The 25,158-nt window shown below is 40.0% G+C and overlaps 1 protein-coding gene across 11 annotated transcripts in view; it reads right to left on the bottom strand.

The window, feature by feature from the left end:
• Positions 1-25,158, bottom strand: part of DLGAP1 (DLG associated protein 1) — a 1,198,325-nt gene that overhangs the window by 78,381 nt on the left and 1,094,786 nt on the right. For 9 of the 11 annotated variants that reach the window (XM_043967207.1, XM_043967191.1, XM_043967184.1 and 6 more), the window contains 2 exons: positions 21,029-21,402; positions 4,322-4,413 (listed from right to left, as the gene is read on the bottom strand). In XM_043967207.1, the coding sequence (XP_043823142.1) occupies positions 4,322-4,413; positions 21,029-21,402 (466 nt within the window). The remainder of the gene's footprint in view (positions 1-4,321; positions 4,414-21,028; positions 21,403-25,158) is intronic. The other 2 variants (XM_043967216.1, XM_043967264.1) reach the window with 1 other exon arrangement.

The raw sequence follows: 25,158 nt of genomic DNA, 5'->3' as shown, positions 1-25,158 counted from the left end.
TGCAATGGGGGAGTGATTTCCTAACAAATCTCTGAATAGTCGATGGCTTGAGTTAATATTTACCTGTAGACACTGGGGCTTGGCAACATCAGAGATTATATCCCAGGTTGTGCCACTGGATACCCAACCATCTTCCATTTTCCATTTCTTTGGTTTCATGTAAGTGAGCACTATAGCCTGGAATAACTCGGCAGCCACATTGATGCAGGATGATAAAGACAGTTCCTGAAGGGCTCAGACCAAGTTCACATGAATAACTAAGAGCTATTTAGAGATTAATCTTAAGTACCTCACTCTTTTTCTTCCAATGGTCAGTCAGTCAACAAGCATTTATTAAGTACTTGCTTATGTGCAAACCATTCCAGTATTTTTGCCAAGAAAATCCTAAATGGGGTCACAAAGAGTCTAACATGACTGAAAAACAACAATGACCCGTACCAGGCACTGTGCTAAGGGTTAGGGATATAAATTTAACCCAAAAGAAAGGTAGTCCTTCTCCTACATTTGAACAGAGGAAGACAGTGCCTAAAAAGGAAACTAAGAAGTGGAGGTGGGATGGGGAGCTAACTTCATGGGGGAAATGGATGACAAAGTCTCGAGAAGTCTCATCTAGACTTTTCCTCTAAATGGAAATTCTGGAAGAACTACCAAAGAGAGAAGGAGCCCACAGTAGATGGTTCAGAAAGAGAGAGAAGGCTGGTTTGTGCTCTTCTCCAAAACAGTGGTTCTGGGAACAACTAAACCAAGGCAGGGAAAAGGGCTTGCAGGAACAGTTCAAGGAGGCAAATGAGGCACAGTGGTGAAATTCAGAAAACTAAACTGTGAGGAATGATCTGCACAGCTAAGTTGGATGCAGGGATCTTCTCTCTGATTCTCCACCTCGATCTTCTGCCCCTTTCTCAATAGCTTGAACACTGAACCCAGTTAGAGACAATCTTTCTTTAGAAATAATTTCTCGGGGCAGCTGGGTGGCGCAGTGGATAAAACACTGGCCCTGGATTCAGGAGGACCTGAGTTCAAATCCAGCCTCAAACACTTGACATTTACTAGCTGTGTGACCCTGGGCAAGTCACTTAGCCCCAATTGCCTCACCAAAAAAAGAAAGAAAGAAAGAAAAATAATTTCTCCATTCATTCTTCTCTTTGTAGTGTCCTTGGGTCCTCGATATGCTTCTGTATCACTGACCTCCATTATCTAAAGCTCTTCACATCTTCCAGCCTTAGGGCACGTGACTCCCTTTCACACACACTACGGTCTGGCCCAACTGACCTTCTTACCATTCCTCATACGTGGCCCCATTCTGCCTCCCTTTGTACCTTTGTACAGGCCCATTCCTGGAATGCACTCCTCCTTCACTCCTGCCTCTATGAAGCCTCAGTTTCCCTCAAAGCCCAGCTTAAGCACCACCTTCTCCCCAAAGCCTTTTATTCTGGATCCTCCTGGCTGCTGGTGTCATGTCCCCCCTTACCTTGTCTCTATTTTGTATATCAGTGGAGTCACACACACACACACACACACACACACACACACACACAGACCTCCAGGAAGGCAGGGGCTGTTTCATTTATATTACTGTATCTCCAGGGCCTTGTAGAGTAGCAGATATGAGGAAGGTGGTCATTGATGGATTGACTGTTACCTTCCACCATCCCTGATGGGCTTCACATCCTAGCTTCCCTGGTCCCAGGAGTGGCCAGGCTGCTCTGGCCTCAGTCCCACCTTCAGCTTCTATCTACTTCCTTAGCTGCTCTTGTTGCCTCTATATTGTCCGGGTGCTTGCTCCAATCTGGCTGCTGCCTGCCCTGGACCTTTCACTCAGCCTCTATATGTCTCCATAGCCGCCATTTCCCCTGATGGACCCCGTGCAAAACAGTCCCCTTGAACCAAGTGAGAGCATACTCTAAATCCTCTGATCTTAATACTTGCATTACCCACCTCGCAGGTTTGTTGTGAGGAGAAAACTTTGTAAACCTTCAAGTGCTATGTAAATGTGAGTTATTGCTTTTCCACTATATAAATAATACCTTCCCTGTGTTTCATTTTCTTCATTTAGAAAAAGGATTAGCACCTGTGGTGTTTTGGCAAGGTCCAGCCCTGCAAATAGCCTGAATTTTCCTTTTCATGTAGGGGGAAGCCAGCTGACAAAGTAAGATGGAATGTTTGAGGTGAATTTATGAGGGGCCAGGCAACTGTTCTGCACCCTTCTGCAAGGGTGCAGCTGCTTTGTAAATGCCTTGGGCAGTAGAGAAGCAAAAAGGAAGGGAAAAGATGACATCTATTTCCTAGTGCTTATTTTAGGAGAGATGTCCTTGGGCAGCATATGTCCACGCACTGTAAGCATGCAGAGGAAACCCTTTCCCACCTCAGCTCCTGGTCACTGAATAGCTTGAGTTGGTAGAGAATAGGCATTCCTCGATGCACCCCAGCTTATGCCGGTGAGTAGAGTGAACGAATACTCTGGCAAGATAGTGCTGGAGAAGAAGACAGAGGGCTTCTTTAACCTCAACTTTAACAAGCATTTACTAGGCATTTATTATGTGCAGAGAACAGAGGTAAGTGAAGAGAAGAGAAAGAGAAAAAATTGGGAGGAGACAGAGTGCTTTATCTTATGGCCAGGGTGACATGGGACTGATGGTAGGGGGGAATATGTCACATACACATAGAGACCCATAAAAAAGTTATAAGAGAGGAGAAAAAAAATATTCTTTGGAGTTGGGATAGGGGTAAGGGAGACTTGATATTAATTGAATCAAGGGAGGCTTCTTGGAGAATGTTGCCTTTGATTTGGGCCTGAAGGGCTGGGATAGGATTTCTCAACCGATGGAGAAGGTAGGAAATAGATGGGGAGAAAAGGTGGACTGGTCATGCTGAGGGGTTGAAGGATAACAGATGGATAGCTAGAGAGCTGCATGCATCCCCACATAATATTAAAAACAAACAAACAACCCCCCCCCAAAAAAAAAAAACAGTAGAGCACCAGCCCTGGATTCAGGAGGACCTGAGTTCAAATCCGGCCTCAGACACTTAACACTTACTAGCTGTGTGACCCTGGGCAAGTCACTTCACTCCAATTGCCCCACAAAAACAAAAACAAAAACAAACAAACAAAAACAAAACAACGACAACAAAAAAAAAACAGAATAAAGCCCCAAGTATGTTGAATGGATCCTTTATGAAGGATTTATGAAAGGACATGGATGAAAGTTGTTAAGAGTTTCTGGCTGAGTTGAGATCTGCACATCAGAAGGAGTATCCACAATGAGGTGATCATGGAGCAATGAAAGGATCAAGACACTATGTGTAAAGAATTTGGGGTGTGGAGGTGGGGGTATGGAAAGGGAATAAGTATGGGGAGGGTAAAGGAAGGAATTCCAGCTATATGGAATAGTGTGAGCAAAGGCACAGAGGAAGGATGGCTCAGATTATGTTTGGTGGTGGTGTTGTTGAGCTGGTTCAGTCATGTCTGACTCTGTGTGGGCCCATTTGGGGGTTTTCTTGGCAAGGATACTGGAATGATGGGGGTGGTGCAATGGATAAGGCACCAGCCCTGGATTCAGGAGTACCTGAGTTCAAATCTGGCCTCAGACACTTGACATTTACTAGCTGTGTGACCCTGGGCAAGTCACTTAACCCTCATTGCCCTGCCCCCCCCAAAAAAAGACTGGAATGGTTTGCCATTTCCTTCTCTAGCTCATTTTATAGATGAAGAACTGAGGCAAACAAGGTTAAGTGACTTACCCAGGGTCACATAGGTAATAAGTGTCTGAGGACAGATTTGAACTCATAAAGATGAGTCTTCCTGATAATATACAGTGAGAAGCCATTTCATTTGTTCAATGTATAGAGTATAACATGTGGATAGAGTAGCGTATGTGAAGAGGAGTAGTATGAGAGATTAAAAAAGTAGAGGGGCTATATAATATGGAGGGCATTGAATGCCAGGCTAAGGAGTTTGAACTTTACTTAAGTGGGTAATAAGGAGTCATTGAATAGTTCTGAGAAAAGGAATAACATGACCAGACTCAAGTGGAGCAGCATGTATATGTGTGCACCTGAGCATGAGCATGTAGATATGTCAAGAAAAGAAGGGTAATCTCTTCTCATCATCCATCCCAATACAATGGGCTCCACAGTGGAGTAGTAGAAGGGTCAGCCGTCACCATCCCACATAAGAGTTGCTGACTAACTACTCTAGGATCTATAGAGCTGGGGAAATGTGGATGCTTTGCAGAGATCATGTAAGGAAAAATATCTCTAAAGGATTTGCCGAACATTAATGCTAAATAAGAAAGCTAGTGAAAGTTAGTGGGTATTTACTCACCATTTTTCCTCTTCCACTTGGACTCCTATGGACTGGAACTTACTGGTTACTTTATTTTCCCCTGCTTTGACTGGTTCATCAACATCATCAACCTGAAGAAAGAATCAGATAAGTGGAAATGCTCAACAAGACTCCTCAACCTTGAAAAAAGAATCAATATTATAGCTTATAAAAACCCCTCAAAATATATATATATATAAATATAAAACACAGATATGCACACACACAAATTCTATGTATGTATGTTTATATGTACACATATATATATATATAGGTATATTTCTGGTTTGCTTTGCAAACTTCAGAATCTGAAAATCATAGATTGAAATCTAAAAGGGGGGCAGCTAGGTGGTACAGTGAATAGAGCACCAAACCTGGAGTCAGGAGGACCTAAGTTCAAATCCGACCTCAGACACTTAACACTTACTAGCTGTGTGACCCTGGGCAAGTCACAACCTCAATTGCCTCACTGAAAAAAAAAAGATATGAAAAGAAATCTAAAAGGGATCTCAGAGATCATCTATTCTATCATTTACATATGAGGAAACTGAGACTAGGTGACTTGCCCAAGGTCACATATATAGTAAATCACAGAGCTAGCATTTGAATCCAGTTTCCCTGATTCCAAATCCAACCCTCTTCTCCATTGTCTCACACTGCCAACAACTTCCCGTTCCAAGATCTGTCTTTATACTTTCTTGGGGGCCATCACTCTTTCTTTTTTTTTAAGGGAGTCTGGGTTAAGTGACTTGCCCAGGGTCATATAGCTAGTAAGTGTCAAGTGTCTGAGGTCAGATTTGAACTCAGGACCTCCTGAATCCAGGGCCAGTGCCACCTAGCTGCCCTCATACATTCTTTTTTTTTATTCCCCCATACATTCTTAATGAAGGTGCATTTAAACTTTCTCCATTAAAGCCCTATTTGATACCTCCTTCCAGGACTGTGTTTCTGTATTCTTGAAGGCTAAGCTAATAGATAGAAGGTAGACTCTGGTAGCTGCTAACAAGTTGAAAGAGATTTGACTATAGACTGTCATGTACCTATATAACCTAACTAATTACTGAAAAGTTTATCACCAGGAGGTTCGCCATTAAGTAATGATTTTTTTTTTTGCTATGTAAACTCATGGATATAGACTACTAAATGATATCTAAGGCACCTTTTAGCCCTGCATCTATTCCACTAAGGCACAGAAATGGTGAAGAGAGTACCCTTGGCAATGGAATCATGGATGATGGAAATGCTGAAGTAACAGTAGGTATTCCTTTAAGAATATGTAATTAAAATTTTTCTGCTACGGATCACCCCTCAGACTCATAGAATTGCAGGCCTCCATAGGACTTTATCGATCATTAGGCTGGCCTGGGATCTGCCTGGGAAATGCTGATATAGACTACAAAAGAAATAAAGCCCAACAAAGAAGGAACAATTCATAAGCCACATTTGTCATTTGAATTGGTAGGAGAAGATCTCTGTAATCAGGGAGACTTCTTTTGGTGGAACTTATTCTTTTTTTTTTTTTGCTGGGCAATGTGGGTTAAGTGACTTGCCCAGGTTCACAGAGCTAGTAAGTGTCTGAGCCGGATTTGAACTCAGGTACTCCTGAATCCAGGGCCAGTGCTTTATCCACTGCGCCACCTAGCCGCCTCTCTGATTCATTTTTTTAAAAATGTAAACTTCAAGTCACCAACTTTTTCTTTTTTTGGCAACGAAGGAATTGCCCTTTAAATATCAATCTAGAGCCACTCAGCAGATATGCAAATATTGTGACATATATATAGGAAACTTGCTTATTTTGAAATCGGCAGCATGTCTAAAAATGGCAAAATCATGATTGCCCCAATTGTGGAGGGGGAACGGAAATTAGAATCATTGAAACTATGAAAGACAATTCTAGTTTGAGATCATTTTAATGGACAAACCTCTCCTCAAATGAGAACTAACTCTACTTTCTTTGCCTTTTAATCATCAAAATAAAGTTCACAAAGCTTAACTGTTTCATGGTATTCTCTTGACCACTTTTCTACATATTTCATGTTTTCTGGTCTTCATTTAACACCAGAAAAAAGAAAACTTCCATATACAAAGTAGAAGAGAAAAAGATGGTTATGTGTGAAAGTAGGGTTATCTATTAAATCGAGACTAGTCTCTATAACTTACATCCATTTTAAAAAATTTTGCTTATCACGAATGAGAGCTAACTTGAGATTTGAATAAATAATAGCTTATCTTAAGTCTATTGACAGGTCAGTTACTTTTATATGTTCTAAAAGTCTCTTTATAAACTTAATTGGCCATTTTCAAATTGTCTCACTCCTGAAAATAAACAAATTACCTCATTGAGCTTTAACATCTGCATTTTGGTATTTTTATTGTTATATTCATCAAATGACATAATGTATTTAAAAGTGTGTTGTAGGGGCAGCAAGGTGGCAAAGTGTATAGAGCACCAGGCCTGGAGTCATGAGTATCTGAGTTCAAATCAGTCTCTGACACTTACTAGCTGTGTGACTCTGGGCAAGTCACTTAACCCAGACTCCCTTAAAAAAATGTTTTGTAAACTATAATGCCCCATATCAACATACACTACTATTGGCACAATAAGTAACTTGATATTCTAAATTATTTCCTTAAAGAATGTATAAAACCTCAGACTATTTTTATAGCATGTAAAATGTTGCACTTGAGGAGACTAAACTGGATTACCTCATCTATTACATTGCAACATTTATTGGTCAAACAGGAGGTAAATGAGGCATGGTGACTACCCAGTAAAGGGAGGAGGGACACAGATCTGGAAGCTATGAGGGGATCTCCATGCATAGGAGAATGATGAAAAGAAGGAAGTGATGAACTTGTTTCAAGTACTGACAAACTGCCTCCTGTATTGGGAGGAGAAGAGCTCTCAGGTGAGTGAGTCTAATATTTTGGATGCATTATGATCTACTCAATATAACACATGACCTCAATCCTATTCTCATCAAAAGTTTTCAAACTCAGTCTATTGCGGGGCGGGGGGAGGGTGCTCTTTCTTGTGTAAAAGTATCTCTGATTCAGCCACTGATGTTCAATGGATTCTCTTTACAGCCAAATCTGCCAGCTTGCATCTTTTCTATAATTAGTTCTGCACAGGTTTATGGTACTTAAGCCTATTGTGTTCATTTGCATGTTTCAAATAGAGTCCTCATTCAGACTACTCCTCAAGTGTACAGACTTTCCTCCATGATCCTGTTAGGATCTGCCTTTAATCCTCCCACACACACCCTGGCACTCCTCACTTGAAGCAGGTGAGAGCCCACTTACTTGCCTTTACCTGCAGGTCCTGGGTTGGCTACACCTGGGGATTATCTCCTGCTCACGAACATAAGAAGTTTCTCCATGGGGGGTATGGAAGGAGCTAAAGAAGTTTGCTTCGGTATCAAGGCTGATTTACTTCAATTTATTCCAGGTCAACAAGTGTTTGTTGAGTTGTCTCCTTATTTTCCAGTGCTATTGAAATGAGAATGATGCCCTCCCTGCCCTGAACCAAGCTGAACTAGAGTGAAGGGGATGGGACAAGTACACAAATAATTATAATTATAAATAATTGTGATAAATGCAGGATGATGCAATGGTAAGAGCTCTGGATTTGGAGTTGGGAGACCCAAGTTTGCATTCCAACTCCCCTTCTTTCTACCTCTCTGACCTTGGGTGAGACAGGTAAGTTCCCTGGGAGTGTTTCCCCACCTGAAAATGAGAAGATCTGACTAGATAAACTCTAGAGTTGCTTCCAACTCTAAACCTATGATTCTGTGTTTAATCTATCAATATTTATTATGTGCCTACTATGAGTCAGGTATTGGGTGGCGGGGTGTAAAGACAGAAGTGAAATACAGTCCACACCCAGGGAATTTACCTCCCTCGGGGAGACAGCAGGTGGATATGTATGCATATGAAAATGGATACAAGTCAATTTTAATGGGAAGGCACTAACATCTGGGGGAATCAGAGGAGATTTCCTGTAGAAAGTGGTGCTTGAGATGAGTCGCAAAGGAAACTAGGAATTCTGAGAGGTGTGAGTGAGGAGGGAGCCAGTGCAAAGGCAGGGAGATGGGGGATAGAGGGCCATGTATGAAGAACATTAAGAAGAACAGTTGTTGAACTCATAGCAACACTTACTTGTGAAGACAAGTAACATGCAAATAAGCCTGGAGAGGTAGTTTGGGAACAGATTGTGAAAGGCTCGTTTTAAAAACACAAATTTGAATATGATGCTAGTGGTAATAAGGAGCCAGTGGAGTTTATCGAATAGGAGCATGATATTGTCAGACTTGTGCTTTTGGAAAATTCTTTTGGCAGCTGTGTGGAGGATAGATTATAGTGGAGAGAGACTTGAGGAAGGGGGACCAATAATGATTAGGCTCCTGAAATAGTACAGGGGATTAATCCCAATTGCCTCACCAAAAAAAAGAAAAGAAAAGAAAAAAAAAGGTCATGCCAAAATAGTACAGGGGAGAGGTGATGAGGGCTTGCTCTAGGATGATGGCTGTGTGATCAAAGAAATGTGGAAGAGGAAGCAAATTTGGCAACCAATTGGATGTGTGGGGTGAATGAGTATGAAGAGCTGATAATGGCACTCAAGTTTAAAATCTGGGTGATTAAAAGGATGGTGGGGTTCTTGACACAAATAGGGAAGTTTAGAAGAGGAAGGGGTTTTTTGGGGAAAGATAATGATCTCTGTGTTAAACATATTGAGCTGGAGATGACTTTGGGATGTCTGGTTTGCAGCATTTAATAAACACTTCATGATGAGGGACTAGACCTCATGGGATTCCTCATGCTTCCTAAAGAATCCCTGTGCTAAAGTGGCATAAAGAACTCAAGCCAAGAGCTATGAGTGCACAGAGGAGGAGAAGGTCATACTCACTTTGGAATATTAAAAAAAGATTTCTTTAATGAGGTGGCATTTGAAATGAAAATGAGACTTGAAAGATAGGTAGATTTTGATAGGAGGAAAAATAAGAATTATCAATAAATCAGCAATTATTACCAATTTTTTTTTGTTAGCTGCTGCGAATACAAAGACAAAATTAAGAGTTTTTGCCCTCAAGGGGGTTACATTCTGGGTGGTGGTGGTGGAGACAACCGGATCCCCAATAAGTATGTACAGAGTAAATACAAGGAAATTTTAGGTGGGGGAAATGCTATCAGGGAAGATTTCAGGTAGAATGTGGCACTTGTGCTCAACCTTTTTTTTTTTTTGGGCGGGGCAATGAGGGTTAAGTGACTTGCCCAAGGTCACACAGCTAGCAAGTGTCAAGTGTCTGAAGCCGGATTGGAACTTGGGTCCTCCTGAATCCAGGGCCGGTGCTTTATCCACTGAGCCACCTAGCTGCCCCAACTTGTGCTCAATCTTAAAGAAAACAAAGGATGTAAGAGGCAGAGGTGAGGTGGGAGGACATTGTAGGCATAGGAAATTTCCAGTCAGTGCCAAAGCCTAGACATTGGGTTTTAAGAGTGAAGAAGAGGGGGCAGCTAGATGGCGGAGTGGGTAAAGCACCGGCCCTGGATTCAGGAGTACTTGAGTTCAAATCCGGCTCAGACACTTGACACTTACTAGCTGTGTGACCCTGGGCAAGTCACTTAACTCCCATTGCCCCGCCAAAAAAAAAAAAAGTGAAGAGTAAGAAAGTGAATGTGACTGCATTGTAGAGTGTAGGAAGGCTAGTAATGTAGGAAGGAGGGTCAGACTTTGCAAAGCTTTAAATGTTAAAGAAAAGTATTTGTATTTTATACAGCTTATCCAACTTCTGCTTGAAAAGCTTCACCAGTGATGACTTCAGTCCTAGGAAAGTAACCATTCCATTGTTGGACAGCTCCAAGTGTTAGGTTGTCTTTCTCATATCTGGTAAACTCTGTGTCTTCTGTAGGACAACTAGATGGCACAGTAAATAGAGTGCCAGGCCTGAAGTCTGGAAGACTCCTCTTTGTGAGTTCAAATCTGACCTCAGACACTTACTGGCTGTGTGACCCTGGGCAAGTCACTTAACCCCGTTTGCCTCAATTCCTCATCTAAAAATGAGCTAGAGAAGGAAATGGCAAACCAGTATCTTTGCCAAGAAAACCCCAAATAAGGTAACAAAGAGTTGTACATGACCAAAGAACAACTCATTATTCCTAATTCTGTCCTCTGAAAGAGCAAGAAGGTTAAGTCTTCAGGGTGGCAAAGACATTGATTTCTTCTTTTATCCAGGCTATAGATCCTCAGTTTCTTCATCCACTCCTTTTTAAAAAAATGTTTTTTAGTGTCTTTACTCTCCTGGTCACTCACTTTTCCACATATAACCAATGTCCTTCCTCTGTCAGTATCCAAAAGATTAAAGCACAATCAGAATGAAGGGCTGTGGAACCCAAAGGAGAATTTGACTAGGCTATTGTCAAATGCTGCAGAAATGGAAAAAGAGTGCCACCAGACTTGTCAGTGAGATCACTGGTCATCTTAGAGGGAGTTGTTTCAATGAGTTGGGTGAGTGGGTTTAGATTTGTCAGATATTAAAGAGTGACTGGTGAGGAAGGGAAGTATATGAATGTATATTATTCTTTTTTTTTTTTGCGGGGCAATGGGGGTTAAGTGACTTGCCCAGGGTCACACAGCTAGCAAGTGTCAAGTGTCGGAGGCCAGATCTGAACTCAGGTCCTCCTGAATTCAGGGCCGGTGCTTTATCCACTGCGCCACCTAGCTGCCCCCATATATTATTCTTTCATGAAATCTGACAGTGAAAGAAAGGGAAGGAAAATAATAGAGCAGTGGTTTCAGTGGATGATAGGATCCAAATAGATTTTAGATTCTTTGAAGGCAAGAACTATATTCTCTATAGTATCTAGGGCTAAGCATTTGTTAGGTTAGCATAGGATCACAGATGAAGAGATGGACAATAACTCAGAAGTCATCTAGTTCAACCTTTTCATTTTCCAGTTGAGAAAACTGAGGTCTAAAAAGGTCCAAATGACTTGTCCAAGTTGACATGCTTAAGTGGCAGAGTCAACATATGAACCCAGGTCTTCTGACTCCAAATCAACATGCTTTCTATTTGCACCCTATTGCTGATCCATAAATCATAGACTATTAGAATCGAAAAGGACCTGATCAATTACCTAGTCCAATGTCATCATTTTTGAGAAACCTGATAATTGAGGTTTATTGTCTGACATTTCCTACAGGGCCTAAATAATACTTTTATAATAAAAATTTATTGACATATTTTGTTTTAATTTTTATTTTATTTCCCCCCTCTCTTTTCACCTCCTCTTCCAGAGAGCCATTTTTATAACAAAGATTTGTTAAAATATCTAAATAACACCAACTCAAATTTGTTCCTTCATCTTCCAAACACCAAATAAAATGTATTTTATAATAATAATATTGTTGTTGTGATGATGATGATAACAACTATCATTTGTACAGTTTACTATGTGCTAGGCACTGTAAATATTTTGCAGTTATTATCTCATTTCATCATCACAACAGACATTTACATAAATTGGATTTATACAGACTGGTCAGTTTTTCAGACCAGCTGCCAACTCCTTTAGGATTTTCTGATCACTCTCCGAGTTTTTTGGGTTTTTTTTTGGTGGGGCAATGGGGGTTAAGTGACTTGCCCAAGGTCACACAGCTAGTAAGTGTCAAGTGTCCGAGGCCAGATTTGAACTCAGGAACTCCTGAATCCAGGGCCGGTGCTTTATCCACTGTGCCACCTAGCCGCCCCCCACTCTCCTAGTTTTAATTTGATGAATAATTTGACATTTTGTTTCTTTTCAATATTCATGCAGGTGTTGATTTAGGCAGGCCAAGGTATTCGTGGAACCTCACTATTGTTCAGTAGAGACAAACTCTTCACTACCCCATCTGAAGTTTTCTTGGCAAAGATACTGGAATGGTATGCCATTTCCTTCTCCATATCGTTTTACAGATGAGAAACAGAGACAAAAAAATGGTTCAAGTGACTTGCCCAGAGTCACACAGTTAGTAAGTGATTGAGATCAGATTTGAACTGACAAAAAAGAGTCTTCATGACTCCAGGCTGGGCAATCTATTCACTGTGCCACTTGACTACTCTATGGAACCTCACACCCTTCCTTGTTTAGTTTGATCTATGCACTGATTTCTTTTTGTTTCTTTGTTAGGGTTTTTGTTGCTGTTGTTGTTTTTACAAATATTCAAATTGGAGTTAAAATTCAACAAACAAATCATTTATTTTTGTTCAGTTCTTTGCTTAATACTCAATGACAAGGGAGATATGTTTAGTAGCTTCTTTGCAATTACTTGACCATGTTGAAAAAATGTATTAAAAGCTACCTTTCACAGGTGAAGACAAGGAAAAGAAGGGATTTCTTTTTAAAGTAATTTGACAGTGAGCCCATAATAAGATCATCTAGTGACTGTATAATTCTTTCACTGATATGTTTATCACCCTTTTCTTTCCTTTCTGTCTTTTCTTATAAGTTAAAAGGATTGGTAAGATTCTTCATGTTGAAATTGAAGTCCAAGTTGCTTTTTCTAGGGTCTGAAAAGTTTTGTTTTGTTTGAAGTTTTAAAACATCAACAGGATAGTTAAATCAAGTATGTCACTTTCATGTTAAAACAGGAAAAGACTGGAAGGAATGGGAGAAGAAATTCTATTGTACTTGATCAATCCCATGTTTCTCTCTGGGTTAGCTAATAGTTTTCAGGCATAGATTCACTTTAAAAAGTAGAGACTTGAGAACCCTAGCTTCTAAGGAAACGGGTAGGGTGGCCTGCCTCTTAGGGATGAGCATTATACTTTTTAGGTCTTGTCATTATTCTACCCTATCCAATGTGGCAATATTAAATTGGAATTAATGAGTTATCATTTTAACTGAGATTTTGTTTATTACTACCAGATGATGACAATGAGTATTTCAGTGGCCTGAGGTCCAGAACTGATTAATCAGCTGCTGAAAACTTTCATGGTTTCTATATACTTGTGTACTATTATTATTTTTGTGGGTTTTTTAAAAGATTTTTTTCATGTACTTCTTTAAGATGTATTATTGGAAATATATGGCAACAATCAAACCAACTATGTACATTATTTAGTCTAATTGAAATATACAAAGGAACTTTGTGTTATTTGTTGACTCAATTAATCCATGACTAAAAAAACCCAACAAAATTGTGCTTTGTTAAGACGGTCTGAAATTATTGCTGGGGGAATATAGGCCAGGGATGTAGCAACATACACTGGAGGGCCACCAGAAGCAGTGGTAGTTTAGTGGGAAAGGCACTGGAGTAGGAATCTGGGAGACTTGGGTTCAAATGCCAGCTCAAGTCCATATTAACTGGGAGAATCTGGGTAAGTAATTGAATCCCTCTGGGTCTCAGTTTCTTCATCTGTAAAATAAAGAGGAGGACACAGTGGTCTCCAAGGGCCCTTCTTGTTCTGAATCTATAACCATAATGACATTCAGCTAAGAATTTTGAGGAAATTATCCCAGAGGAAACAATAACAGAAGTGACGCTATCACGCTAACATTAAGACTGTAACTTTAGAAAAGAGAATAGAATAGATACCACTTCTGTTACAAATAAAAACATTAACAAGTATTTTAAAAAGCAATTTCCCAGAGAGTGACCACAAAGTTGAAGGAGAGAGAAACAGCTTAGAGACAGGCAACCTGGGTTCAAATCCAAGCTCTGCCATTTTGCTAGCCAAATTACCTTGGCCAAGTCATTCTTCCTCCATGGACCTTACTTTTTTCTTCTATAAAATGAGAGGGCCAGCCTAGACTATACCTAATACCCTTTCCAGAATTAGCAGTCTTTAATTTTAAAAGAACAGAACATCTTACCTGGTTGGCCATAGGCAATAGTATGCATTTCCAAATGCAGTGGAAATGGGTACTGGATTTGGAATGAGAGGATCTAGGGTCAATGGCCCTGCCATTTGCTATCTATGTGGCCTGTGGCTTGTGGCCGTGGGCAAATCAATTAATCTCTCTGGGTCTCAGGTTCCTTATCTGTAAAAAGAGGTAACCTTCAAAGTCTCTTCCAGCTCCAAATTGATAATTCTATGATCCTGTTACCTAAAAATCACATAACCAACCTTTCAGGGCTCAGGCAACTCTCTAAGACTATAAGTTACTGATGAAGTAACTGATCTTCTCAGAGAAGAAGAGAGTACTTCACACCGGTGAAAATTTGGCCCAGACCAAAAAAAAAAAAAAAAATCATGGTGAGAGGGTCTGCAGGGCTTCTTAAACTTTTCCCACTCTCGACCCCTTTTTGCCTGAGAAATGTTTACATAGCCCCTGGTATATAGGTATACAACTCAAACATTTACTGCCAAACTTTTCACTACCCCTACATTGTTACTTGACCCCATATGAGGTCAAGACCCACAGTTTAAGAAGATTGAGACTAAGGTATAATTTTTTTTTAATCCTCTCTTGATAGTATTTTAGAGTCTGTTTCTGTTGCTTGAAAACACTGTATAGCACAGCAATAAGCCAATTGACAATAAATGAAAAATCAATTATGGTAGGAATTACTAGTGCCCAGGTGGCCAAGGAATTTGTGTATCCAATGATATTGGTCTCTTTTAAAGTGACAATTAGACCCTTAAATAATTGTCTGTGGAATTCACTAAATTGATCAATGTGCTGAATAACATTAAGTGTAAATCCCTTTGATAAGGCCTATTCTCCAAAGAGTTAAAAAGAAAAAGGAAGAAGATCCAGATATACAAAAATATTTATAGTGGCTCTTTTCATAGTAGCCCCAGACTGGAAATTAAGGGAGTGCCCACCTATTAGGAAATGGAGGAAGAAATTATGATATATGAATACAATGGGGTACATTGTATCATTAGAAATGGATAGTTTCAGGGGAAACTAGGAAGATATTTACAATGCAGAATGAAGAGTATAGTGTATGCCCTGTGACAAGACTATAAAGAAAAAACTTTGATAGCCTTTAGAACTCTGATCAATGCAATGATCAGCCATGGGTCCAGAAGATTGAAGATGAAATATCATAGCTTCCTGACATAGGTGATGGACTTAGAATACAGAACAACATATACTTTTGGACATAACCAATGTGGAAATTTGTTTTGCTGGACTATGCAGGTTTGTTTTTTAAGGGTTTTATTTTTTCATTAAAATCTGTATTGGAACCCCCCAAAAAATCTGTATTGGGATTGGAGAGATAATAAATGCTTCTAGAAAAATAATAAATAGATAGACAGGTAGATAAATGTATAGGGGAAAAGGTTAGAACAATGGGCTCTCTGGTAAATAAGAGTGCAGAACCTGGAGTCATCAAGACTTGAGTTCATATGTGGCCTCAGATGCTTACTGGCTATATGACTCTAACAAGTCATTTAAAAAAAAAAATCTCTCTCTCCCTCAGTTTCCTCATCTGTAAAATAAAGATAATAATAGTGCCTACTGGGGCAGCTAAGTGGCGCAGTGGATAGAGCACTGGCCCTGGAGTCAGGAGGACCTGAGTTCAAATTTGGCCTCAGAGATTTTACACTTACTAGCTGTGTGACCTTGGGCAAGTCACTTAACCCTCACTGCCCTGCAAAAAAAAAATAATAATAATAATAGTGCCTATTTCCCCAGGTTGTTTTAAGGATAAAATGAGATAATATTTGTAAAACATTTTGCAAACATTAAAACAGTATATACATGCTAGCCATTATTATTATCATTATCAACACTATTATTATTATTAACTAGAAATCACCACTTTCTACAGGAAATTATGTTTTTATACTCAGACCCATGTGAACAAATCTGAGTCTTATTATTCTTGAGTATTCCCCATCTATTTCTTTTCTTTTTTTCTTTTTAAATTTTTCTTTATATTTCTTTTAAAAAGAAGTAATAATTCTTCTTATTTGAAATATGTTTAATGAACTAGGCATTACTAAAAGAACTCCCTGTACACATGCCCATTAAAGACTTATACTGGCATCTGATTGTGGTATAGAGGTAACCAGGGATTCTCAAAAGTTGTTCTGGCAAAGCAAAGTCACTGTTAAGGTGAAAAAGTTTGGAATATGAGCCTCATGATGGATTGAATGTGTGCCTCAGGATCAGCCTGGCTAAATTCAGAGGCTCTGAAGACTGGCCGTTAAATGCTGAATTGCTTTTGACCACAGCAACTTAAGAAACAGAGCTTATGGTCTATCTAGATAGAGGAAGGACCCAGCATGGTAAAAACCGATATTTATAATCTACTTGTACAATTATAGTCTAAGCAGCTCTAGTAAGATCAAGACCTAAAGGGGACTTTAAGATTCCAACCTGCATGTCACAGCAGTAAGCTAATACTGATTAACCTGTGTTTAGATGTTAACTATAGGGGGCCGGCTAGGTGGTGCAGTGGATAAAGCACTGGCCCTGGATTCAGAAGTACCTGAGTTCAAATCTGTCCTCAGACACTTGACACTTACTAGCTGTGTGACCCTGGGCAAGTCACTTAACCCCATTGCCCTGCAAAAAACAAACAAACAAAAAACTAGATGTTAACTATAACAAGCTCACACATAGATATATTACCTATCTCTGCTGTTTAATAGAGAAGAGTAAACTTATACTTAAAATGAGTATGACAGAACTCTTCCTTTACTTCTGGGAATATTTTGATAACTTAGAACATTCATGAATTTGATTCATAGTAGCATTAAGAATGATTATTAGGGGGGCGGCTAGGTGGCGCAGTGGATAAAGTACCGGCCCTGGATTCAGGAGTACCTGAGTTCAAATCCCGGCCTCAGACACTTAACACTTACTAGCTGTGGACCTGGGCAAGTCACTTAACCCCAATTGCCTCACTAAAAAAAAAAAAAAAGTGATTATTTAGGGACAATGGAAACTGACAAAATACATTTAAGAGTAGGTTACAGGAGATTTCATTGAATATTCAAGCATCCTAAAATTTATAAAATAGAATGTCTTCAGTGGCAAAAAGAATTTATCATGAAATCCTGTGTGAATTTGAGAGTAATCTCATCAGGCTGGGGCTAGCATAACTACAATAAAGAATTGATTTCAAACGTCAATTTTTTATGCCAAGTGATGTGCCAGCAGAAGTTGGTAAGTGTTCGAGATAAAGATAAAAGAGAAATGGGTATAAATTAAAGTATGAGGGAAAGAGTACTAGATTTGAAATTGGACCTGGGTTCAAATCCTGCCTTTGGCATTTTTACTATTTCTATGACTGTGGATCAGTCACTTAATCTTTCTGGACTTCAGTTTCTTCATCTATAAAAAAGATATTGACCTAGATTCTTTCTTTCTTTTTTTTTTTTTTTCCGGGGCAATGAGGATTAAGTGACTTGCCCAGGGTCACACAGCTAGTAAGTGTCAAGTGTCTGAGGTCGGATCTGAACTCAGGTCCTCCTGAATCCTGGGCCGGTGCTTTATCCACTGCGCCACCTAGCTGCCCCCTAGATGATTTCTAATACCTCTTTCCCTGCTTTAAATGCTTGATCCTAATATCAAATTCTAAACTTTAAAAAAACCATGATCCTAATTAACATTTATATGTAGTGCTTACTATGCGTCAGGTACTACTGTACTATAATAACTTTACAGTTATTATCTCATTTAATTCTCGTAAGAACCCGGAGAGGCGAGTGCTATTATTATTCCCATTTTGCAGATGAGAGAAACTGAGGCAAACAGGGTTTAGTGACTTGCCCAGGGTCACACAGCTAGTAAGTGTCTTGGGACAGATTTTTTTTTTTTTTGGTAAGGCAATCTGGGTTAAGTGACTTGTCCAGGGTCACACAACAGGTAAGTGTCAAGTGTCTGAGTCTGGACCTTGAACTTAGGTCCTCCTGATTCCAGGGCCAGTGCTCTATCCATTGTGCCACCTAGGTGCCCCTGAGGTCAGATGTGAACATTGGAGGATGGTCTAGCACTCTATCCACTGGGGAGAGAGAGGCCTCAAAAGTCTGTAGTAAAGGACATAGGAGTATTAGTTGATTGTTGCATTTTAATGAGCTGATGAAGCCTTTCTGGTACTGAGCTTGAGGAAGTGTTAGTTATCACACCGGAAGGTAAAAGGGAAAGGGCTTTGGTTTGTGGGGAGAAGAATTTGAAGAACTTCCTCTTCCTCTCCCCCCTCCCCTCTGCGCCCCCCCCCCATTCTCTTGAGTAGGGGTAGCATAAAATGATTCACCAATGGAATAAAGTATCGTTTACCAAAAACACAGCTAGCTCAATAATTGGCTCCTGTGGCTTTTTTAGCCAAAACAAATGAAGTAAATAAGTCTGTACTGGGGCTTGACTAATCTGATTAACATGCAAACACTTTAGTAGCACAAATGATGCATCAGGAACAGCATTGGTTCTTACCCTCATGCTTCCCCCACTGCTCAAAGCACACAATTTATTCTGGGGTGGGGTGGGGGCTCCCTTGGGTCTCTTCTACCTTGTCTCCATTCAACAATTTTTTTTTCTACTCGTCTTCATATCTCCATGTTTCCCTCTTCTTTATTCCTCTATTACTTTCAGTCTCACACCTTATGCCCTTAGTTTAGAGCCTTCTTGCCTTTTTAAGGTGACAACCAGCTAATCTAATAAACTAATAGTTCTAACATGTTAATTGTATAAGACTTCTCAGGGACACCCCCCCCATCCCCCCCCACTGGGTTCCATGGAGGTAAATATGTAAACAAATTTAATGTCCACATAGTTTTTTTTGGAGATGAAGGATCGTCAGAGTTTGCTTGGTTATTTTGACCTGGGCAAGTCACTTAACCCTGATTGCCTCAATAAAAATAAACAAATAAATAAACAAACAAATAAATAAATTGAAAATAAATAAATTTTTAAAATAAATAAATAAATGGGAGTTTGCTTGGTCATGATTTTCTGCCTCTGGGTCCCTGTACTTAGCTCCTTGTAAAATTGATTCCCCCACAACCTAGCTCTTTTAGGAAATCTAGCAACTTGTGATCTTGCAATGTATAGATTCTTTTTTTAAAAAAATCTGAACTGCCTTTTAATGATAATAAATTACAAAGTGCTTTGAGCAGCTAGGATAGAGCGCCCTTCCAGAAGTCAGGAAGATTCCTCTTTGTGAGACACTTAGTAGCTGTTGGTGACCCTGGGCAAGTCATTTAAACATGTTTGCCTCAGTTTCCTCATCTGTAGAATGAGCTGAGAAGGAAATGGCTAAACTACTCCAGTATCTTTGCCAAGAAAACCCCAAATAGGGTCACAAGAGTTGGGACATGACTGAAGTGATTGAACAACAAATAAAATACTTTAAGGTTTGCAAGATACCTTTACTTGTTATCTCAGTTAATCCTTCCCAAAACCCTGGCGTTGAAAAACAACTTACAGAAAACCAACTTATTCAAGACAGATGGATTACAAAAGTGAGGTTTTAAAACAAAATGGAATCAATTATGCTAAATTGAGAAACCATGCCCATTTGATTAAGGTAATAGAATTAATCCTATCTTATTGAGGTACTGAAACTTATTCTCACTATATAATCCTGGAAGGCAGGTAGTATTATTTTCATTTACAGCTAAGGAAATTGAGGTGGAGACCAGACTATATCCAGGTAAGGCAGGATCATGGTTCTTCATATCCATGGCTATCCATGTAGCACCTGGCTGCCTTTTTTTTTTTTTTTTCAAGGGAGGGAGGGAAGGACGGGGGCAGCTTTCTACAGAGCTAAATCATTGCTTCTGCCATGTATTCCAATCTGGTGGTTTGGCCTCAAGGAGGTTTCCGAAGCTGGTCTGGTATGGCTACAGTATGTTTGAGCATGAACTCTGGCTGTTATTCAAAAAGCACCTGCAAAGGACCCAGGCTACACACAACCTGAAGGAGAAGGGTTGATTGACTTCCTTTGTAAGTGAAGGAGAAGGGGAGGAGATTTCTAGGGTGGAGGGATCTATGGTTAACTGACTTAAAACAAGTGGGAATGAGATGGATTTATCTTTTGAGGAAAAGATAACCCTTAATTGAACTAGGAGGCCAGCTGAACTGACTAACATGCATGCCATGCATGAATAATTAGGGACAATTCTGCTAACTGGATGCAAGACCATTCAGAGCTTGGGTTTGCTGTAAATAAATTATTGCTTTGAACTCACGGGACTACTTTGCTCTGGCTCTTCCTGACTCCATCCCCTCCCACATCTGTGTGAAATAATTCACATACTTGCCCCTTTGCAGCTGCTTAGTTAGCGGCAGAACTTTTCTAGTTCACCAACTGGCCCAACCATGAGGATCCACGGAAATTACTTCTTCGCTGAGTGTAAAACTGTGAAAGGTTCACCAGGGTGACCAATTTGGCTACCTGCGCTTACATTTGTTTATTTGCTCTTCATTATAGCAATGCATTAAATTTAGGGAACAATTCAATTATTTATGGGGGGGAAACCCCAAACCTCTAAGTATTTGAAAACTTGCTCAGGTAAACGCTTATGCTACAAAATAAAAACAGCAACAAAATTGGGGGGGGGGGGAGGTGGGAATTGGAAACAAAGCATTGCAACTGTGTATCTGCAAGCCCCAATTCAGGAGCCCAAGCAGAAAATCCTAATGCATCAAATCAGTCAACAGACAATGCATTTATCAAGCTCCTACTGGGAGCTGAGTATTTGCTAGGCATTGGTTGGGGAGGGAGATGGCAGAAATCCAAAGACAAACAGAAATCAGTCTTGTTACCTGTATTCCAATAGACAGACATCGGTTTTTCTTGAAGTGATCTTTCTTTCTTTCTTCTGCAGTGACTGTGGCTGTAGTCGCGGTGGTTGAGACAGTGGCAGTATTGTTCCCCATGTGTTGACTGGCTGGTCCATGGATCTGGGCATTAGCAGCTTCGATGGCAGCAGTCAAAGCCTTCATACTATCCAAGCTTTCGGTGGAGTTGCTAAGTCCAGACTGACTGATAATATCTCCCCTTTGCCCCTGTCCATCCATGTAGGCATCCTGGGCAGATTCTGTGCTGCTCTGGGCTGTGATAGAAATGAAAGGTTTTGTGGTAGTTCTTGGTGGGACTGGAGGTGGTGTCTTCTTATATGTTGTAATGCAAGATGACACTGGAAGACAGTGAAAACAAGGACAGTATGATTTCTGTTTGGGTACTGTTTTCTGAACTGGTAGCTAACCATTCATCAGGAGTTAAGGCACATGAAACAAACACACTAAGGACACTGAACATTTTTAACTGATGAATATAATGATATCGGAGCAGAGGGTACAGAATCAGAAAATACAACTACTCTCCCAAGTAGACACTAACAAGAATCAACAAATAAAATGTGAAATTAGCAAAGGGAACAACTAGACATCATTTTCAAGTAGCTCCAAATATCCATTATGGAAAACTATGTTACTAACCTGAAATTCTCACCAGGCAGATACCAATCTAATGTAACATATAAAGCAGGCCATAATCTAGTTATATGGTAAGGCTGTAGTGACAGAAGTCTTTGGTGACTGATAAAGAACTATTGAAAAAGGAAAGAGTGACACAGTTGAGAATAGAAACTCTAATGCTTCTTCAGCACCATCCAAATGACACTCTGATTCTAATGTCATCATGGACAGAATTATCTCTATAATGGAGAAAGATATTAATAATAGTTTAAATTTATATGGCAAATGCTTCATAGACATTATTTCATTTGAACCTCATAGATATAAGGAGGTAGGGGGTTAGTACATGTGTTTTATTCCCATTTATAGTAGTCTACAGATCTAGTTTTGTGTTGTTGAGTCATTTCAGTTGTGTCTGACTCTTCATGACCCCATAAGGGGTTTTCTTGGCAAAGATAGTGGAGTGGTTTGCCATTTCCTTCTCCAGCTTATTTTATAAATGAGAGGAAACTGAGGTAAAACTGGGTTAATTGACTTGCCCAGGGTCACACAGCTAGTAACGCATCTGAGGCTGGATTTGACCTCATGAAGATGAGTCTTCTGGACTTTAGGCCAAAACTCTATTCATTTATGAACCTAGATGCCCATGGAGATCTAGGTAGGCAAAATACAAATATTATCTCACTTTAGTTTTTGCAGCAACTCTGGGAGTGCACCTTAGAAGATAGCTATTATAAGAGGCTCATTTTAAAGAGGCGGAAATTGAGACCAAGATAAGGTTATAGGGGGCTAGCTAGGTGGGCACAGTGGATAAATGCACAGGCCCTGAGATTCAGGAGGAACTGAGTTCAAATCAGCCTCAGACACTTGACACTTACTACCTGTGTGACCCTGGGCAAAGTCACTTAACCTCACTGGCCTGCCAAGGAATAAGCATCAATAGTGGATTTGAACCTGGTCCTCTGCTGACCTCACTCTGTAATTGAAAACTATCGGGCCCCAAAGGTTAAATAATAGGCTCAAAGTCACCACACCCAGTAATGGAAAGAATCAGGACTTGAATCTAATTCTTCATAGTACAAGTCCACTACATCAATATTAGCTTGCTGTTAATATCTTTTTTTTTTTTTTGGTAAGATCTGGTTTCTTTTTTCAGATTCTTTGTTTACCAAGTAGGGACTCAGTGATCCATAGTTTGCTTTTCTGAGTATACTGAACCACCAAGAAGATGGGGTGCAAGGTATATCTATGTGTGTCTGCATATACTTAATATGGGCAGATATGTGACACAATAGAATGTTAGTCTGGAGTCAGGAAAACTCATCTTCCTGAGTTCAAATCTGACCTTAGGGGCAGCTAGGTGGCGCAGTGGATAGAGCACTGGCTCTAGATTCAGGAGGACTTGAGTTCAAATGCTGCCTCAGACACTTGACATTCACTAGTGTGACCCTGGGCAAGTCACTTAACCCCAATTGCCTCACCAAAAAACCAAAACCAAACCAAATCTGACCTAGACACTTATTAACTGTGTGACCCTGGGCAAGTTACTTCACCCTGTTTGCCTCCATTTCCTCATCTGTAAAATGAGCTAGAGAAGGAAATGACAAAACACTCTAGTACCTTTGCCAAGAAAATCCCAAATAAGGTCACAAAGAGTTGGACACGACTGAAAAACAACTGAAATACACTAAGTATCACTCACACACAAACCGATATAATATATACAAACACACCAGAAGGGATGTCTGACACATACACATATGATAATAAAGTAGAATCCTATTTTGTAAATCAACTATGAGAATTTGTGTGGTGATTCAGTTCCCCTAAAACTTGACAACTCCTGGGAAATTTGCTAAAATCAAGTTTCTATGCCCTTAAGAAGCTAAGGACGAGATCCCCAGACCCATCTTAAACTTCATTTTCCCTTCTCCCTCAGGCCCCTCAGGTACAGATTGACTATGAGGCCAAGGAAAAACAAGGGAAGTTCCTAAAAAATGGAACTCTCTCCATACAATCTTTCTTCTTCTTCTTTTTTTTTGGTGGGACAATGGGGGTTAAGTGACTTGCCCAGGGTCACACAGCTAGTGCCAGGTGTCTCAGGTCAAATTTGAACTCAGGTCCTCCTGAATCCAGGGCAGGTGCTTTATCCACTGCACCACCTAGCTGCCCCTCTCCATACAATTTTTTTTTTTTTTTTTTTTTTTTTTAGTGAGGCAATTGGGGTTAAGTGACTTGCCCAGGGTCACACAGCTAGTAAGTGTTAAGTGTCTGAGGCCAGATTTGAACTCAGGTACTCCTGACTCCAGGGCCGGTGCTCTATCCACTGCGCCACCTAGCTGCCCCTCTCCATACAATCTTAACTACATTAAACAGTTACAAAAGAACTCTATTTTACTTGTTTTCAGCTTATAGTTTTATAACATGAACTAGACTTTGGAAAAATTCAAAGATTGAAAACAACAATTAGTTTCCCAAGTCCATACTATTGCCAGCCAGCACTCAACTATGCCCATTTTGTTGTTCAATCTTTTTTCAGTCAAGTCTGACTCTTTGTGACCCTTTTAAGGTTTTCTTGGCAAAGATACAAGAGTGGTTTGTCATTTCCTTCTCTAGCTTATTTTACAGATGAAGAACTGAAGCAAACAGGGTTAAGTGACTTGTCCAAGGTTACACAGCTAGTAAGTGTCTGAGGTCAGATTCAAACTTTGGAAGATGAGTTTTCCTAACTCTGGGCCAGCACTATACCCACTGAGATACCTAGCTGCCCCATACCATGCACTTTCTAATGATTTTTGTTTTATGTCCCTTTAAAAATGTGTTCCTGGGGCAGCTAGGTGAGGAAGTGGATAAGGCACCGGCCCTGGATTCAGGAGGACCTGAGTTCAAATGTGATCTCAGACACTTGACACTTACTAGCTGTGTGACCCTGGGCAAGTCACTTAATCCTCATCCGCACCCCCCCCCCAAATGCGTTCTCACTAACCCTCGTGGATTTTCCACAGCACAGTTATGTTCAAGTCTCATTGTTGGCTTCAATGTTGCCAGGACTGACCTCTGAACTACAGCTTTGATATATATCCTCCTAACTAAAGCAACCACCATATATCATTGAATGATCTGAGATTCAGTGTTTAAAATACTTCCTGAGGCTTTCAAAGGAAACATCCTATAAACATGAACCTAAGTAAATGGTTCCTTTTTTGCTGTTGTGCCTGGGATTTGGAATGGTTTCCTTGACTATAAAATAGAGAGAATGATGCTTGGCTATTTACCATCTAAACATTGTATCAGGATTCACAAAAACAATGGTCATCACGTCCTGTGAACTCGGGGAAAAGATGTAATATAAATATAGTCAACTTCCATTTATCTGAGGTGGATGCTATATCAGGTTTAAAAAAAAACAAACTTATTTTTAGTTTATGTTTTAAATGTAATAAATATTTTTACTTATAGTTTTGGGTTCCAATTTT

The sequence above is a fragment of the Dromiciops gliroides genome, chromosome 1 (assembly GCF_019393635.1).
Source record: "Dromiciops gliroides isolate mDroGli1 chromosome 1, mDroGli1.pri, whole genome shotgun sequence".
Classification (NCBI taxonomy): domain Eukaryota; kingdom Metazoa; phylum Chordata; class Mammalia; order Microbiotheria; family Microbiotheriidae; genus Dromiciops; species Dromiciops gliroides.
The sequence above is the reverse complement of the archived record's forward strand: the minus strand, read 5'-3'. Positions and strand labels throughout refer to the sequence as shown.